The sequence below is a fragment of the Terrapene carolina genome, unplaced genomic scaffold (genome assembly GCF_002925995.2).
Source record: "Terrapene carolina triunguis isolate 2854851 unplaced genomic scaffold, T_m_triunguis-2.0 Scaffold193, whole genome shotgun sequence".
NCBI lineage: Eukaryota > Metazoa > Chordata > Testudines > Emydidae > Terrapene > Terrapene triunguis.
The window spans coordinates 7,862,900-7,881,861 of record NW_020664544.1 but is presented as its reverse complement, the minus strand read 5'-3'; the positions used below and the strand labels follow the sequence as shown (position 1 = coordinate 7,881,861).

General features: G+C 42.8%; 1 protein-coding gene across 1 annotated transcript in view; it reads left to right on the top strand.

Annotated features, from left to right (window-relative positions):
* KANSL1 (KAT8 regulatory NSL complex subunit 1) overlaps positions 1 to 18,962 on the top strand; it is a 177,061-nt gene that overhangs the window by 122,636 nt on the left and 35,463 nt on the right. The window contains exons 4-5 of the mRNA XM_024195174.1: positions 96 to 237; positions 18,322 to 18,426. Coding sequence (XP_024050942.1) covers positions 96 to 237; positions 18,322 to 18,426 — 247 coding nt within the window. The remainder of the gene's footprint in view (positions 1 to 95; positions 238 to 18,321; positions 18,427 to 18,962) is intronic.

Below are 18,962 nucleotides of genomic sequence, written 5' to 3'. Positions count from 1 at the left end.
AAGCTTTTGATGCATCTGCTCTTTGAGCCACCCAACAAAGCTTTGTCAATGTGTGTTTGGAGTTGTGTTCAAAAGTATTTGTTTCCCTATTTCAGGAGGAGACGGGCAGAATGGAGATGGGCAGCAGACCGAGCAGGTATAGTCAGTCGCTGGAACTGGCTCCAAGCTCACGTCTCAGACCTGGAATACCGAATCCGACAACAAACAGATATTTACAAGCAGATTCGCGCTAATAAGGTAATGAATGGGGGGATTTGGGGATGCTTGTTTTTTCTCAATGGCTGTTCCCTTTCAGAGAGAGAGAGAGAGAGCAGCATGTGCATGTGTATTACATATTGTTCTGGATGTTGAGGCTTAATACGTCTGGTGTCTGCTGCCACTAGGCATATTGCACAAATGTGGTTAGTTCGAATATTAATTTGAACATGTGTCAGGAACAATTCTTTCATCTGGGGTGACAAAGAGCATAAAGACGGCTGCATCGCTTAAGCCAGTGATTATAACTGTTGAACAGGGCTGGTGCTGAGAGTTGTTACTGTATTTTCCACTGCATGCATCCAATGAAGTGCGTTTTAGCCCACAAAAGCTTATGTCCAAATAAATTTTTTAGTCTCTAAGGTGCCACAAGTACTCCTCGTTCTTTTTGCTGATACAGACTAACACACCTACCACTCTGAAACGCGTCACTATGCAAGGCACTGAATTTAGTCGTATGAAGTAGAAGTCCATCAACTTCATGAAAGAACTCGTACAGATACAGACCGACATCATCTTCCTTTCCAAATGCAAACAGATGGACATCATACCAAAAGGAGTGAAGATAAAAAAATCAATTACAATCTACATACCACACAGACTGTGGTGAGAGATTGTGCCACACACACTCAGAGAAACTGCGGAACCACCTGATCAACATCCTATACAGCAAACAGGGAAAGATTAAGAATGAGCTCTCAAAACTGGATACTCTCATAAAAAGCCAACCTTCCACACAAACTTCCTCGTGGCTGGACTTCACAAAAACTAGACAAGCCATTTACAGCACGCACTTTGCTTCTCTACAATGGAAAAAGTACACTAAACTATCTAAACTACTACGTGCCACAAGGGGCCACAACAGTGGTTCCCTTAAGTCACCCAACAATACTGTTAATTTATCCAGCTATACTCTTAGCCCAGCAGAAGAGTCTGTCCTATCTTGAGGCCTCTCTTTCTGCCCCTCCACCCCCACGAACATGATACAGTTCTGCAGTGACTTGGAATCCTACTTTCGACGTCTCCGACTCAAGGAATATTTCCAACACAACTCTGAACAGCACACTAATCCACAGAAATCTTCCTACCAACACTACAAAATGGAGGATTCTGCGTGGACTCCTCCTGAAGGTGGAAACAACAGACTGGACTTCTACATGGAGTGCTTCCACGTACGTGCACAGGCTGAAATTGTGGAAAAGCAGCATCACTTGCCCCATAACCTGAGATGTGCAGAACACAATGCCATTCACAGCCTCAGGAACAACTCTGACATCATTATCAAAAAGGCTGACAAAGGAGGTGCTGTCGTCGTCATGAATAGGTCGGAATGTGAACAAGAGGCTGCTAAGCAGCTCTCTAACACCACATTCTACAGGCCATTTCCCTCTGATCCCACTGAGGGTGACCAAAAGAAACTACACCATTTGCTCAAGAAACTCCCTGAAAAAGCACAGGAACAAATCTGCACAGACACACCCCTAGAACCCTGACCAGGGGTATTCTATCTGCTATCCAAGATCCATAAACCTGGAAATCCTGGACACCCCATCATCTCAGGCATTGGCACCCTGACAGCAGGATTGTCTGGCTATGTAGACTCTCTCCTCAGGCCCTACGCTACCGGCACTCCTAGCTATCTTAGAGACACCACTGACTTCCTGAGGAAACTACAATCCATTGGTGATCTTCCACAGTGGCCAGGATGGTGGTTTCTGGATGTAGAAGCCCTCTATACCAACATTCCACACAAAGATGGAATACAAGCCATCAGAAACAGTATCCCCGATAATGTCACGGCAAACCTGGTGGCTGAACTTTGTGACTTTGTCCTCACCCACGACTATTTCACATTTGGGGACAATGTATACCTTCAAATCAGCAGCACTGCTGTGGGTACCCGCATGGCCCCACAGTATGCCAACATTTTTATGGCTGACTTAGGGGACGAGAGCTGAGGTGGCGTTGTTCTAACGCCCCTACTCTACTTGCGCTACATTGATGACATCTTCATCATCTGGACCCCTGGAAAAGAAGCCCTTGAGGAATTCCACCATGATTTCTACAATTTCCATCTCACCATCAATCTCCGCCTGGACCAGTCCTCACAAGTGATCCACTTCCTGGACACTACAGTGTTAATAAGCGATGGTCACATAATCATCACCCTATACCGGAAACAAACCTGATCGCTATACATACTTACATGCCTCCAGTTTTCATCCAGACCACATCACATGATCCACTGTCTACAGTGAAGCTCTAAGATACAACCGCATTTGCTCCAATCCCTCAGAGACAAACACCTACAAGATCTCTATCAAGCGTTCTTAAAACTACAGTACTACAAATCAGACATCAAGAATTATAACATTCAAAAACCAGTCAGAGAACACTTCAACCTCCCTGGTCACTCAATTACAGAGCTAAAAGTCACAATTCTCCAACAACAAAAACTTCAAAAACAGCCTCCACCGAGAAACTGCAGAACTGTAATTAATTTGCAAATTGGGCACCATTAAATTAGGCTTGAATAAAGACTGAGAGTGGATGGGTCATTACACAAAGTAAAAACTATTTCCCCATGCTAATTTTCCCCCTACTGTTACTCACACCTTCTTGTCAATCAGGATGGCCCATTTCAAACAGTTATCACTACAAAAGTGTTTTTTTTCTCCTGCTGATAATAGCCCACCTTAATTGATTAGTCTCATTAGAGTTGGTATGGCAACACCCATTTTTTCATTGTGTGTGTGTGTGTGTGTGTGTGTGTGTGTGTGTGTGTGTGTGTGTGTGTCGTGTATTTCTACTGTATTTTCCACTGCATGCATCCGATGAAGTGGGTTTTAGCCCACAAAAACTTACGCCCAAATAAATGTTAGTCTCTAAGGTGGCACAATTACTCCTCCTTCTTTTTGCTGATACAGACTAACATGGCTTCCACTCTGAAATCTGTGTGAAAGCTGTTATAGCAAGTTGTTTTTTCTTGTGGGGGTAGTTGAGGGTGAGTCTAAAGACCAGCAGAGCAAGAGAATTCTGGGGCAGAAGAAACAGATCTGTACTTAATGCCCAAAAGGATGTGACTTATTAGTCTAAAACACACTATCAGACGGTACAAACTTTTAAAGTACCGTAGCATCAATATATGGGGCTTTGGAAATTGGGGAAGATTCCGCTGGGGGAATCCAGCAGAAATATGTAGCACTTCATGGGGTGAAGGGGCAAAAAAGAGAAGAGGGAGATTCTTACATAAGTGTTGAAAGAGGAGGTAAACGGGAGGAAGAGACTGTAATAAGAAAATAGTACAATTAGGATAGTTCAGGTCTAAGTGCAGCTGCTTTTCTTTGGAAACCGACTGACATAAGTTTGCTTCCTGTGGGTTATAGTGTCATACTTGTCTTTATACAAAACTTCCACTGTGCTTTTCCATAAGCTTTAGTGGTCTGTGTGAAATGTAAACTTTAGAGGCAAACTAGGAGCCATGCTCATGGAAAATTTTTAAACTTGAAAGCAGGAAGTAAATGGGAGAGATGGAAGATTTGTCATCCCATTCCAGACATCCGCCCTAGCGAAGAGCAGGCTTTGTTTTTTGAGTGATCAGAGTGGAGCTAATGTTCTTTACACTGTGCAGACTAGCACAAATGTCTGTGGTGGTGCAGCTTTTCCTATTTTGCTTGAGATGGCATTTCCATAGGGCTTCCCCTTCCTCAATTTCATCTCCCCCCCCCCCCATATTTGGGAGCTAATTTTAGTACTCCTGGAAAATAAATGACTCTAGGTTCTAACTTGAAGTGCTGAGTGAATTTCCACCCCCAGTTCTGCCCAACACCTATGCAGTTTTTTTTTTTTTTTGTGGGCACCCATACCCATTCACATGCAAACCCAGGTCTCTAGAGTAGGAAACCCAGTATGAGCGTCCGTGTTACTTGCTCCCTTGGAGCTATTCTTTCAGTCGTCGTCATGCGGGACGCTGCTTGTGTGGGCATCCGTTGATACATTTGACAAACAGCAGGTTAAATGGAGGCAGCCAGTCAGGCCTGGTGGTCTGGTGATGACATGTTCTGTTCAGGCCCCAAGATTCCCTGTGCATCAAGGGCAGGGGTTACTGGAATGGCAACACGCTTTGCCCCGGCCAAGGGAGCCACCTAATGTTACTGGTTAGAGTGCGATTCAGTGGATCTGGTACAAACTACACCCATCTCTCTCTTTCTGGATGAAATCAGATGGTGGTCCAAGGACTAGCAGGTGAGGGGGACATGAAAGTTTCTTGGACATATATATATATGGGAGGTGCATTTAAACGGCTGCTATAATTGTATAGACTAGAATCAAGTGCCTTTCCTATTCAAAGTATTGCAGTGTTTAACCAAACACAAATTTTGTGCAGAGACTCTAGATGTGGTAACAATTCTGTACAAAGGGACAGCATACCCACAGCCTGGCACGTCTAGAGTGATTTAACTCAAAAGTATTTGTCACCAATTTTAATCATGATTTAGATCAACAAGCAGGAAATCTTGATTTAAATCATCAATTTTAATCATGTTATGCTAAACATAAGTACTACTTAGTTATTTTCCAAAAAGTTTGATTCTGATTGGTTGGTAACCATTCAGACAGGTTGATTTGCAGCTAAATATAGCGTTTACACTGAATTTGGTATTTCTTTTGTGCTAACCAGGATAGGGGGGAGAGAAATAGTGATAGTGGAAGGATGTGTATTTACAAATATGTATTCGCAATTATAGAACATAACTTAAAATATTTAGATTCTTAATTTTTACATTTTTTATGTTAGAATGTTGCATTTCTTATTGTATCAAACTCTATTTGGATGGATATTCAAATTCAATTAAATATGCACAAGCATATTTGCATAAAATATGCATTTTAGAATGTTTTTATTACGTAAAGCACATCAAATGTTCAGGATACATAAGGAAAAACGTTTATCTGGAAGTTTGTCAAAAGATGTTTTGCATATAAAATTGACTTATTAAACAAAGGGCAGTATATCTGGTTAGTGAATTGAACTGGCTCTCATTTTCTCTCATCTTTTATTCAGAGATTGGAAGGGGAAAATAATCTTTCCTTCCTTTACAACTTTGTGGTTTCTCAACTTTGAATAAACTAGTCATTGGACTGAACTAGTTGAATAAACTGAAATGAAGAACATGTTCTCTCTCTACCTGCAGAAGAGGCTACTGCTGTCAAAAACTGGCTTAGTACTTCAGTATGCTCTGGTTCCAGGTGCTTAGCCAGTGACTTCCACCAATCCAGTGATTTGAGTTTCTTTAAATCTTGGCAACCAAACGTACTGCTTTATATTTTAAATAGATTATAGTAAGTGTAGGCCTTAACATAGGTTGTCATAACTTCAAATTTAATTTTAAATAGGTTTGTGTGTTAAATTTAAACCTATATTTAATTTTAATCAAAACGTATTTAAAAATGGATGTATTACTTTTTAAATACATTTTTATTTATCCTTGTCGGAACTTGTCCCATCCCCATTCTCCCCCCCCCCCCCAAAAAAAAAAAAAGAGAGAGCGAGAGAGCCTGGGAGGCTGTGAAGAGGCAGAGGAGTGGTCCTGTTCCCCAGGCAGTCAGTAGGCTCTCGGGAGAGGAAGCTTTCTGCCCTCTCCTCTCACTTGCAGGAGCGACTGGGATGGAAATTCTGATTTGTCATACAGAACTACTTGGAAGTTGATAAAGAGGAGAGATGGGAAAGAACCTTTACGCAGGGCCCAGAGACAGCTCTGTGGTAGAAATGCCAACACTTCCCCCTTCTCAATAGCTGGCACTAGCAAGGAGGCTGGTTATTCTTGTCAGGACATTTGCTCCTGGACTATGTCAGTATGCCCCCTCCGTGTGTGTCTCTTTTTTTTTTTTTTTTTTTTTTTTAATCATCTGCCTCTAGGTGGTAGGGGTTTAGTTCTCTAGCATATGAATTCAGTGGCACAGAATTCCCCCAGGAGTAACCTGTTCTCTGGGTAAATGGAGGATGTGAAATGAGAAGGAAATGGGATGTGCCCATGAAGTAATTTACTGAGGAGCTGCTCTGTCGGCAGGTCCTCTTCTCTCTCCCCTTGTACTAAGTGCTGCAGGTGCAGTAATTCAGTAGGATCCCTGCTGAGCCAACATTGAGCAATTGGGCAGTTTTTGTTCTAGAGGCTACCAGTGCTTAGGACTAGCACAGAATGTGCCTGGTCACTTGTCCACAGAGAACATGAGTTGGAGCTACTTATGCTTGTGATACAGGAAACTTTTCATTAGGAATAGCTACAGTCTCTGTATCAGAGATTTTTCTGGCCATCAATGGCTAATACCCTCTTGAATTTGACCAATTTTAGTATCTTCTCTCAGCTCTGAAGGGAAGGAAACTATAGCCCAGGCCCTGCTGAATACCATCCACCTGTTGGCATGTTACTAGTTTGTTCTGCAGAAGCTAAGTTTCACCCATGAGTCAAACTTGGCTTATTTCAGTAATGGCGATTTCTAATGTTTGTGTAACACCCCTGTTGTGTGTTCAGAATCACAATACGTATTGTACTCTAACGAGAATGATTGGTTAGAGCATGGGACTAGGACACCAGATTGAATACTCAGTCTCATCAGTGACTTGCTTTGTGATCTTGAGCAAGTAACTTCAGCTCCAGTCTTGCCCTAGTGCAAAAGCCCTAGCCTGTGTGCTTTGTTCTGGGGAGTTACTCAGGGCTTGGAGAAGGAGTCTCTCTTTCCAGGATGCTCCCAGATCTCTGTAGCGATCACTCTTGTCTCTGTTGCCTCCAGCAATGTTCAGAGAGCTCCCATAGACCGAACTGTGAAAAAAGCGACCCAATGAGTTTTTGGATTTTATTATTGGGTTTTCCTGTCTCTTCCCCCCCCCCCCCCCCCATCTCCTTAGCTGTCTGTCTTTCGGAAGTATTTACATTTTTAGAGCCTAGTGTTTCTAGTATCAACTTGAACCTGTGAATGAAAAATTTAATTCTTCTGAAAGTCAAAAAGAAACATTGATTCTTGTTCCTTTTGAGGGAATGAGTGCTTGTCTACGCTAGGGTTTTTGCCCTGATGTACATCAGTAGTGCAAATCCCTAGTATAGATATGCTATGTTGGTGGAAATCCTTTTAAAACACTGCTGCGGTATGTACGAGTTGGCTGTATAGCGTTATTTGCAAATTTAAAACAGCCCAAATGTTTATGGAACTGTCTAGAAATCTAGATGGATCTAATGCAGTGGTTCTGAGCCCAGGGGCCGCTTGCAGTCCAGTCAGCACACAGCTGCGGCCCACGTGACTTCCTTAGGGCGGTACAGGCAGTGTGTATGTGATTTTATTTATATAGTGGTGGATTGCGACCCACAATGGTAAATATGTTGAGAATCGCTGATCTAGCGGATGCAGTCCTAGGTGATTAAAGTGAAGAGCATGGCTAGTGGGTGGAATCAACTATCATTGGATGTTACAGAGGGGAGTGGGTGAGTTGAACTTCCTCAAGATGGGCAGTGCATCTAACATGGTTCTATATATAAAGCTGGCTAACTCATCTCTTCAACTTAGAGAATGTTGAGCTCTTAAGATTCTTTTCAGTGAGAAATCTTCAACTTGGACACAATATTGGGAGAAGATTCCATCTGAGAATGAAAACTATGACTAAGCCTTTTGCCATTTGTTCAGACAGCAGCAAAAGAACTTCTCAGGTGAAACCATCCTAAATTTAAAAAAACAGGAGTACTTGTGGCACCTTAGAGACTAACAAATTGATTTGAGCATAAGCTTTGTTATGTATGGGTGTAAAAGGTACCAGTCAAAATAATAACACAATTCAGTCAAAAATTCTGCAACCGCCATCAGGCTCTGCATAGCTGATTGCAAGGGAGGAGGAGAACATAGCAAGCATTTTACACAATGAAAGACTTCAGAAAGAGAGCCGAAGATTACAAAAGCAATTGAAGGAGATTTCAGATGGACTTGATAGATTAGAAGCAGCTGACACTACTGTCATGGTCTCTGTGGAAATCTGGCTGGATCTGGAATCACACAAGGACAAAATTGAACAATGATTCAGAGGAGCAGTAGAATCTCTTGGTTACTTAGCCAACATAATTTGATTCCATATTGATCATAGGTTGAGCCTAGAACAAGAATGAGGCTTAAAGTATGGTTGCTGTAGAAAGAGTCCTGAATTCCTTTTTTTTACTCTTACATTTAAAATTGAACTTCCAGATTTCTATTCCAAATCTACATTTTTTTAAAAGAAACTGCAGAATTTCGTTGCATCAAAATAGAACAAAATTGTGAAGTAAATAGTGGAAGACAGGGGAGTTAAATTCAGAATATCAGTTTTTACAAGGTCTGTAGTGCTGTCAAGCCAGCTCAGCATCAGTCAGCTGTGTTTTCACCATATTTGGATGGTTGAATTGAAACTTTGTAGTAAGCTGTATGCTGGAAAGACCAAATATATTAAGTCTGTATGTATTTATGGGGAAGTTCAAAGGCTTGTAGGCCTAGCTAGTAGCAAACTTGAGACTTGGGGTTTTTGTAACTTTTTACAAGCAGTCTACCAAGCAGTCTACCAAGTTTCCATACACAGGCTAGAAATCGCTTTAGTCTGGGACCAGCACTTCCCTCAGTTCAGTCTTTGTTCCTCAGGTGTTTCCAGAAGTTCTTTGTGTGGGGAGTGAGGTCCCTTGATGATATCACACCCCACCTTATATAGCTTTACCATATGCCAGGAACCCTTTGTTCCAAAAACAGTTCCCAGCCCAATTTGTGGAAAAATACAGGTACCCAAAATGGAGTTCAGTATCATGAGAGCTGGTCACATGGCTTTGAGTCATAGCAGCCATCACAGGCTGGCTGAAACGTTACAGTAAGGCTGTTGATTAATCGCAGTTAACTCGTGCGATTAACTCAATACTTAATCGCACTGTTAAACAATAGAATACCAATTTAAATTTATTAAATATTTTGGATGTTTTTCTACTTTTTCAAATATTGATTTCTATTACAACACAGAATATTAAGTGTACAGTGCTCACTATATTATTATTTTGGTTTACTAATATTTGCACTGTAAAAATGATAAAACATTTTTCAGTTCACCTCATACAAGTACTGTAGTGCAATCTCTTTATCATAAAAGTGTGACTTACAAATGTAGATTTTTTTGTTTTTGTTTTTGAGTGCAGTTATGTAACAATGTAAAACTTTAAAGCCTACAAGTCCACTCAGTCCTACTTCTCATTCAGCCAATCTCTAAGACAAATTTGTTTACATTTACGGGAGATACTGCTACCTGCTTCTTATTTACAATGTCACCTGAAAGTGAGAACAGGCATTCTCTTTTTGTAGCTGACGTTGCAAGGTATTTACGTGCCAGATATGCTAAACATTCGTATGCCCCTTCGTGCTTTGGCCACCATTCCAGAGGACACACTTCCATGCTGATGATGCTTGTTAAAAAAAAGTGTTAATTAAATGTGTGACTGAACTCCTTGGGGGAGAATCGTGTGTCCCCTGCTCTGTTTTACCAGCATTCTGCCATATATTTTATGTTATAGTAGTCTCGGATGATAACCCAGCACATGTTGGTTTTAAGAACACTTTCACAGCAGATTTGACAAAACGTAAAGAAGGTACCCATATGAGATTTCTAAAATAGCTACAGCACTCGACTCAAGGTTTAAGAATCTGAATTGCCTTCCAAAATCTGAGAGGGATGAGGTGTGGAGCTTACTTTAAGAAATCTTAAAAGAGCAACATTCAGATGCAGAAACTACAGAAGAAAGGAAAACTAACCTTCTGCTGGTGGCATCTGATCCAGATGATAAAAATGAACATGCGTCAGTCTGCTCTGCTTTGGATCGTTATCGAGCAGAACCCGTCATCAGCATGGACGCATGTCCTCTGGAATGGTGGTTGAAGCATGAAGGGACATATGAATTTTTAGCACATCTGACATGTAAATATCTTGCAATGCTGGCTACAACAGTGCCATGCCTAAAGCCTGTTCTCACTTTCAGGTGACATTGTAAACAAGAAGCGGGCAGCATTATCTCCTGCAAATTGTAACCAGACTTGTTTGTCGAAGTGATTGGTTGAAGTAGGACTGAGTGGACTTGTAGCCTCTAAAGTTTTACATTGTTTTATTTTTTGAATGCAGTTATTTTTTGTACATAATTCTACATTTGTAAGTTCAACTTTCATGATAAAGAGATTGCACTACAGTACTTGTATTAGGTGAATTGAAAAATACTATTGTTTTTTGCAGTGCAAATATTTGCAATAAAAAATAAAGTGAGCACTGTACACTTTGTATTCTGTGTTGTAATTGAAATCAATATATTTTAAAATGTAGAAAATATCCAAAAATATTTAAAAATGGAATTCTATTATTGTTTAACAGGGTGATTAATTGCGCGATAAATTTTTTTAATCGCTTGACAGCCCTAGTTTACAGTCGGGTTCTCAAACTTCATTGCACTGTGACCCCCTTCTAACAAAAATTACTACACAACCCCAAGAGGGGAGACTGAAGCCAGAGCCCAAGGGTTTCAGCCTCAGGCAGTGGGCTTTTGCCTGGGCAGTGGGGCTTGGGCTTCAACTTGGCTTTGGCTTCAGCCCTGGGCACCAGAAAGTCTAAGCCAGTCTTGGCAAACCCATTAAAATGGGGTTGCAACCTGTGTTCCCTGTAAGCTGTGCGCTTGGGCGGCCGCCCATGAGAGATTCAAGTGCCGTGCAGTTGATTAACAGAGCCACGCACATCCAGCTGGCAACATGTTCAGGTGCCCCTCCCCCACTGCTGCTTTGCTCGTGCAGCTGCTCCTGGGATCCTCTTGCTGGCTGTGCAGAGCCTGGTGGTGGAAAGGAGGGTGCTGATGTCGGGGTGTCCCCCTCTCCCAGCCCCTGTACCCCATCTCCACAGAACAGGGTAGAGGAGATGGGGCTCAGGACTCGTAGCAGCTCTACGGTCTGAACAAGCCTTCGGGTGAGTGAGTGAGTGCCTTAATTAGACAGCACACGTTCTCTGAGACTTCCCCAGCAATGCGCGCGCACACACTTTGTCTCTCCCCGCCCATGTACCCCATCTCCGCAGAGTGGGGGAGGAGGGACATGGTTCAGGAGGAGGAGAGCCTTCAGTGAGTGCCTTAAAGAGACAGCGGACGGGCGTCTCTCAGAAACTTCCTCAGCAGCCAGCACACACCCAGTCTGTGTCTCACACCTCCCAACACTGTTATTGTTGTTACTTCTTGGTACTTCCTGCAATGCGCACATATTCTCTGTAATTTTATTCTTTCAAAGTGTGTTGCTTTAATTTTTTGACTGGTCTGTGCATTTCATAATTTATTTCTCTTACACTTAAATTTAATTCTTTGAGTAGTAAGTTCTAAAATGCCTAACTTGTACTGGCTGGAGTAATTATCCCTATTGGTAACTTTTTAAAAATAATATATATTATATCTAGTTTTTTTGTTTCTACTGGTGGCGCACAGGTGCACATTACCTTAGTGCACATAACAAAATTTATTCTGCACATGGGTGGGAAAAAATTAGAGGGAACATTGGTCGTCACTAGGGTGACCAGACAGCAAGTGTGAAAAAATCAGGATGGGGGGTGCGGGGGGGGGGGGGGGGGGGGGGGGGGGGCTAAAGGCGCCTATATAAGACACAGCCCCAAATATTGGGACTGTCCCTGTAAAATCTGGACATCTGGTCACCCTCGTCATGACCCACTTTGGGGTCCCGACCCACAGTTTGAGAACCGCTGCACAGGAAGGCTAAGCTGTTCCACAGCCCATTGTCTTTGTTGATGAGCCACTGGCAGTCTCTAGCTTTACCATTGTTGTACCTGAAAGGCTACCTCTGGGTGTTTTCCAGAGTAAGCACATTTGAAATACAGATTCGTAGTCAGTATTCATAACTTCGGATACAAAAATGATATATGCATATAAACGGATAATCATATTCAGCAAATCATAGCTTTTCCAGTGACACTTTACATGACTCATCTTATATAAATTTCATCATAATACAACTATGAAGGATATGGGCTGCAGTGTCGTATCTTCATTTTGGACATATCGTGTCTGCTTATTATGTTTGGGGGAATAAATGTGCTTATGAAGTAAATTGCATAATATGTGTCTGTCTTCATTTCATAAAACCTTGGGCATCTCTCTCACTGCTAGGTTTTATTAGAGAAAATGACAACGCTACCCATGAACATAGCTGTTGGCACACGGGCAAATTCTTTTTCAAAAATTTTTGCCCCTCCCTGCAACAGTAGTATACTGGCTCCACTGTTAGCAGAGTACTCTGATTGAGGCGGAGGGGACAGTGAATTTACACTCTCTCTCTCTCTCTCTCTCTCTCTCTACCTTTATTATTTTTACTTGTACTAGATTGGGAGTGGGAGTAATAGGGAATAATTTAAGTTTAGATTTTTTTTTTTTTTTTAAAAGATCTTTGCATGAAAATATCTGCTCTTACGGGCTTGACTCAAGTGTAAAGAGGTTGAGTGAAACTGCTTCTTGGAAAGCAGGTAGGGAGGGGCTGGAGTAATTTTTACCTCTTCAGTCTGTGTTCAAATTGTTTCTCAGTTCAGACAGATGGGTTTATTGTACTATGTCTATTCTTAGTCTAGTTGCTTGGTGGTCATGGTGGTAGTGTAACATGCGTACAGTTATGTGGCCAATTTGGAGTTGCTAATCTGGAAGAAACCCAGGGATTTTGTTCTGAATGGTGGTTGGAAGCGGGGGGAAGAGCGGTTCTGAAACAGTTATTGGGAGGAACTTGTTGCCAGAAAAAGTGAATTGCAGCAGTTTTCCCAAACACATCTCCTATTAAAGCTTGGGCTAGCTCAGTGGGTCAGATTTATACTAGGGTTTGAAGATGATGACTACAGTCTCCGTGTGAGGAGCTCAGTCGAAGGCCTGGTCTACACTAGGGTGGGGGTGGGGGGGATCGACCTAAGATGCGCAACTTCAGCTATGAGAATAGCGTAGCTGAAGTCAACATATCTTAGGTCGACTTACCTCGCGTCCTCACGGTGCGGGGTCAACTGCCGCTGCCACCCCCCCCCCCCCCCCCCCCCCCCCCCCCCCCGGTTGACTCCGCTTCGGTCTCTCGCCATGGTGGAGTACAGGAGTTGACGGCAGAGCGATTGGATCGATTTATCGCGTCCGATAAATCGATTTCCCCGATAGATTGATCACTACCCGCTGATCCGGTGGGTAGTATAGACGTACCCTAAGACTGTGGCGCTTCTGATGCAACTTTGCATTCTACTGCCCCCTTCCCACCCAATATCATTTTGTCTGAGGCGGATTGATACTATAGGAGTATGAGCACCATGCTTCTGGGAAATGTCATGTTCTCAGATGGGGTATACAGATGGGTTCCAGTTAATCCCATAGTTATTAATAAAACCTGCACAGGGAAGACGTAATTAGACTAACTAGTAAATGTGAGGGGGAACCATCAAATTTCTTGTCTGCAAAGTGCCTAGCATGTTTCTGGTGCTTTAAAAAAAGTAATACTAAGTCCCTGATAGGGCTCACATGATTCCCTCTACTTTTCCTGCTTTAAAGAGTTGAACTGTAATGTCAATTAATGATCTTATCCCTACCTATTATTACAAAGAAGAGTAAATCATTGATGCTTGAAAAAGTAAAATAAAACACCCAACCATCTAAAGGAAGGGTGACATTCTGATAGTGTGATAAATTATATAGGGTGTTGATGAAAGAAATCTAGCCGATTCCCACAGCCCAGTTCAGGATAGTGCCTGAGAGAGAATGTAAGGTAGGAATTGGTAATAAATATCCTATATGGAAGCTTAAAAAAAAGATATAGTTTCAAAGTTTTAAATGAAGGTTTTTAGAACATCAAATTTTATTTTAAAATAGGCTTCCTCTCCCCTGCATTCCACATGGTGAGCTGCATTCTTAAAGCTTTTGTATATTAGTCAGAGAAGCTCAATCTGATGACAACAATACAATGGCAGGTTCAACTGAGAGACTATTCAGGTACTGAGAATGAAATGACGATTGACATTTAAAAAAAAAATTGCAAATCAGTTACTATTAATAAATATCAAAGGTGCTAGACCTGATCATTGCAGTTTTCCTGGAACTCACAGAACAGTTCTGCTCATCCACTTGTGTTCTTGCTCAGGATGAATTGAAGATTAGTAAAGCCCTTTATAACCCTGACTTTTCCTGCCTCCTCACTTTTGCTTTCCCTGAGCAAAACAAAGGGCACACAAATCCATGAGCGCCAGGAGAAGAAAAAAGACTTCCCTTGGATTTCCAACACACCATTCTCCAGTGCCAGTCTCACTGTTGCTAGCTCCATGCCAGTTTTCCTCTACCTGACCTACCTCCCTGTTGCTGGTTCCCAACCTCAGGTGGGTTTGGAACTGGTTACAGAAGGTGATGGGTCACTTTGGGTAGATCAACGTTTAGGGTGGCTGGGAGAAGAAGCACAGCAGTATTTAATCATTTCTAGAATTCCAGAAGCCAGCATCTCCCCATCCCTTCTCAGCCCAGCCACCCTCCTGACACTCCCAGAAAACCATAGAAATTAATAAATTAACATTCACTCTGGACATTGGGTAGTTTCCTTAGGGGTAATAAGGAAGGAGGGAGATGGAAGAATAGAGGTAGCCAGAACTGTTAGTCAGAAACCATCTACCCCTTTTATTTAAACATGCTTATCTCATTACATGATTTTTACATAAATTAATTACTAGATTATGGGTTGCCACCATGATTTTCTGGAAACCCAGTGGACTGCTGTTCTAGATCTGATTCCCTCAAGCCGTGATGTTAGGCTCCTAGAAAGGCCCAAATATGGGATCAGTGCCATCGATACAGCTAAGATGCAGTTGTTGCTACACTAAATGTCCATGCAAGGGCTTGTGGCGCGCTCTGGGAGGATGCAGGTGTTGGCACAGGATCCAGGAGTGCAGGGAGAGAGGAATGATGGCAGTGAAGTTTGGGCCTGAGTTTTGGTGTGGAAAAGTGCAGCCAGTATAAGTGTGCAGTTAAAAAATAAATAACTTAACAATAATAAGGGACCATGCTCATGGCCACAGAGTTATTCTTTGGACTCGGGGGCATTTTTGCTCTTCCCTAGCCTTAATGGCCTTGTCTTGTCCCTGGAAAACTGGAGCTCTGATTGCTTGTGTGGCAACACGTAGTGTAGCCTCTGAGGCCTTCAAGTGGCTGATCCGTGTCCGGTATCTTCATTCCAAGTAGCCCTGCCTGCATCCTAGGGAAGGACCAGTCACCTCCATGACCAGAGATGACCATTGTCCTAATTTACCTTCACCTCATAGTATATTTATGCCTTTAAGGCTCTCCACGTGCTCCCACCACCCTCACAAGCTTTATCGTCGTCCTGGTCTCCTTATTGCTGCCCCTTCACTACTGTTATCCTTTTGTTTCCAGTTTCTTGTTGTCATCTTTAAGTTCTGTTTACCTGGGGGGGGGGGGGGGGGGCGCATATAGGGCCAAATAGGGCTTTTGTGCCTGCCCTCTCCCCTCCCCCCTTTTCTCCCCAGTTTTTCTTCCCCCCAACATTTTTCCCTCCCCTCTCTCTCTCTTTCTTCCCCCCCCCCCCCCCCTGGAATGTTAAATAGGTCATCTTTGTCAACTCCTCATGCACGTACAGCCATGATGAATTATTAGCATCTGCTAAACATAGAGGTAGAATAGTTCTGGCCTTTGATTAAACCCCAAGTGTTATGGGGTAAAAGGGGAAAAAAAACAAAAGAGAATAGATATCATTAGAACCCTGATAAAACAACCCTCTCCACCCTGCCATGCCCTACTGGATTTGTAGCTGCTGGTGATTATTTAAATATCAGTAAAAAGAATGAGGAGTACTTGTGGCACCGTAGAGACTAACAAATTTATTTGGGCATAAGCTTTCGTGGGCTAAAAGCCACTCCATGAGATGCATGCTGTGGAAGATACAGTAGGAAGATTTTATATATGTCACACACACACCCACACACCAACTCTAACAAGACTAGTCAATTAAGGTGGCCTATTATCAGTAGGAGGAAAAAAACATTTGTAGGGATAATCAGGATGGCCCATTTCAAACAGTTGACAAGAAGGTGAGAGTAACAGTAGGGGGGAAATTAGCATGGGGAAATAGTTTTTAGTTTGTGTAATGACCCATCCACTCCCAGTCTTTATTCAAGCCTAATTTAATGGTGTCCAGTTTGCAGATTAATTCCAGTTCTGCAGTTTCTCGTTGGAGGCTGTTTTTGAAGTTTTTTTGTTGGAGAATTGCCACTTTTCGGTCTGTAATTGAGTGTCCAGGGAGGTTGAAGTGTTCTCCCAACTGGTTTTGAATGTTACAATTCTTGATGTCTGATTTGTGTCCATTTATTCTTTTGCGTAGAGACTGTCTGGTTTGGCCAGTGTATATGGCAGAGGTGCATTGCTGGCACATGATGGCATATATCACATTGGTAGATATGCAGGTGAACAAGCCTCTGATGGTGTGGCTGATGTGATTAGGTTCCTATGATGGTATCCCCTGAATAGATATGTGGACAGAGTTGGCACCGGGGTTTGTTGCAGGATTTGGTTCCTGGGTTAGTGTTTTTGGTGTGTGGTTGCTGGTGAGTATTTGCTTCAGGTTGAGGGGCTGTCTGTAAGCGAGGATTGGCCTGTCTCCCAAGATCTGTGAGAGTGAGGGATCGTCCTTCAGGATAGGTTGTATATCCTTGATGATGCGCTGGAGAGGTTTTAGTTGGGGGCTGAAGGTGACGGCTAGTGGCGTTCTGTTACTTTCTTTGTTGGGCCTGTCCTGGAGTAGGTGACTTCTGGATACTCTTCTGGCTCTGTCAATCTATTTCTTCACTTCAGCAGGTGGGTATTGTAGTTTTAAGAACGCTTGATAGAGATCTTGTGGGTGTTTGTCTCTGTCTGAGGGATTGGAGCAAACGTGCTTGTATCTTAAAGCTTGGCGTTAGACAATGGCTCGTGTGATGTGGTCTGGATGAAAGCTGGAGGCATGTAGGTAAGTATAGTGGTCAGTAGGTTTCCAGTATAGGGTGGTGTTTGTCACCATCACTTATTAGCACTGTAGTGTCCAGGAAGTGGATCTCTTGTGTGGACTGGTCCAGGCTGAGGTTGATGGTGGGATGGAAATTGTTGAAATCTTGGTGGAATTCCTCAAAGGCGGCTTTTCCATGGGTGCAGATGAAGATGACATCAATGAAGCGCAAGTAGAGTAGGGGCATTAGGGGACGAGAGCTAAGGAAGCGTTGTTCTAAGTCCAACATAAAAATGTTGGCATACTGTGGGGCCATGCGGGTACCCATAGCAGTGCTGCTGACTTGAAGGTATATATTATCCCCAAATGTGAAATAGTTGCAGGTGAGGACAAAGTTCAGCCACCAGGTTTGCCGTGACATTGTTGGGGATATGGTTCCTGGTGGCTTATAGTCCATCTCTGTGTGGAGTGTTGGTGTAGAGGGCTTCTAATATCGGTGTGTTTCTTTCCTGTATTGGTCTCTGAGAATGCAGCATCCATGGTGAAAATCTGCTCTGAGCTCCTTGTTGGTTGTGGGGTTTTTAGCCAGGGTTTATTGCCTTTGCATTGGCACAGTTGTGACTTTGCCCTCCCCTTTGTCTTGCTGTGATGGAGGATCCACTTTGTATTCTTTATTACAAGAAGCAGTTCTCTTTTCCACTCCACTGAAATGTTCTCTTTGTATTTGCTCACAGACAGCTAGCTGACTCCTCATATATGCAGTGCATCAGAGAGGAGGGGGCAGTATTCAGCAGCCTTGCCTGAGAGGGAGCTGACTGTATGCTATGGATGGGTCAAAGCCATGGGTTCTGCACCAGTTTAACTTAGATGACGTGAAAATCTAGGCAGCAGGGATTCTGTTTGGCATCCTGTTTGAATGGTGCTTTGGACACAAACCTGCTGTGGTGGTTTAGGTTTCTGGAGTGTGAAGAAGGGGAAGAGACATGAGACTGAAGAAATCCATCCACCATGGTACAGTAATAATTCTTACATTTTTCTTTCCTCTAGGGGCTGATAGTCCTTGGTGAAGCGTCGTCCCCAGATACTGCAGTAGATGATGCATCCCATCCCCTTAGTGCTGAAGTTAAGCTGGAGCCCGGGACTGACCGACTGGTAAGTGCCAAAGATGGAGAGAAACACAACTAGATACTACAGAAACATGTCTGCAAGTACTGGTGCATGTTGTTTTGGGCGTGTGTCCTGGAAGACAGATCCTTAGACCGTGATGTCTGGAAGCCCTTTGAGGCATGGTGCACTGTTTGGTTAGCTCCCACTTCAAAGGCCTCTTAGTTGGGCTTTACCGGAGAATTGATGGCTGTGAGGAGGGTTTTTTCAGGGGGGTCTGGGTTTAACAGATATGGTGACTTGGGCATGTTTTTAGAACAGCGTTCCCCTCAGAGACCCTTGTAATAAACATTAACATTTATATAGTAGTTGACAAGTGAAAAGCACTCTAAAGACACGAAATTATTCTCTCAGACCTTCTTCCCTCTAGCAAAAATGTCTTGATTGCACACCCAGAGATGGAGGGGCACAAAACTAGTGAATGCTTCTAAAAAAAATGGCTATTAATCTGTGTTTCAGTTTCACTACCCACAAAGTGGGAATAAATGATACTATGAGATCTACGGATGGGAACTATATGAAGA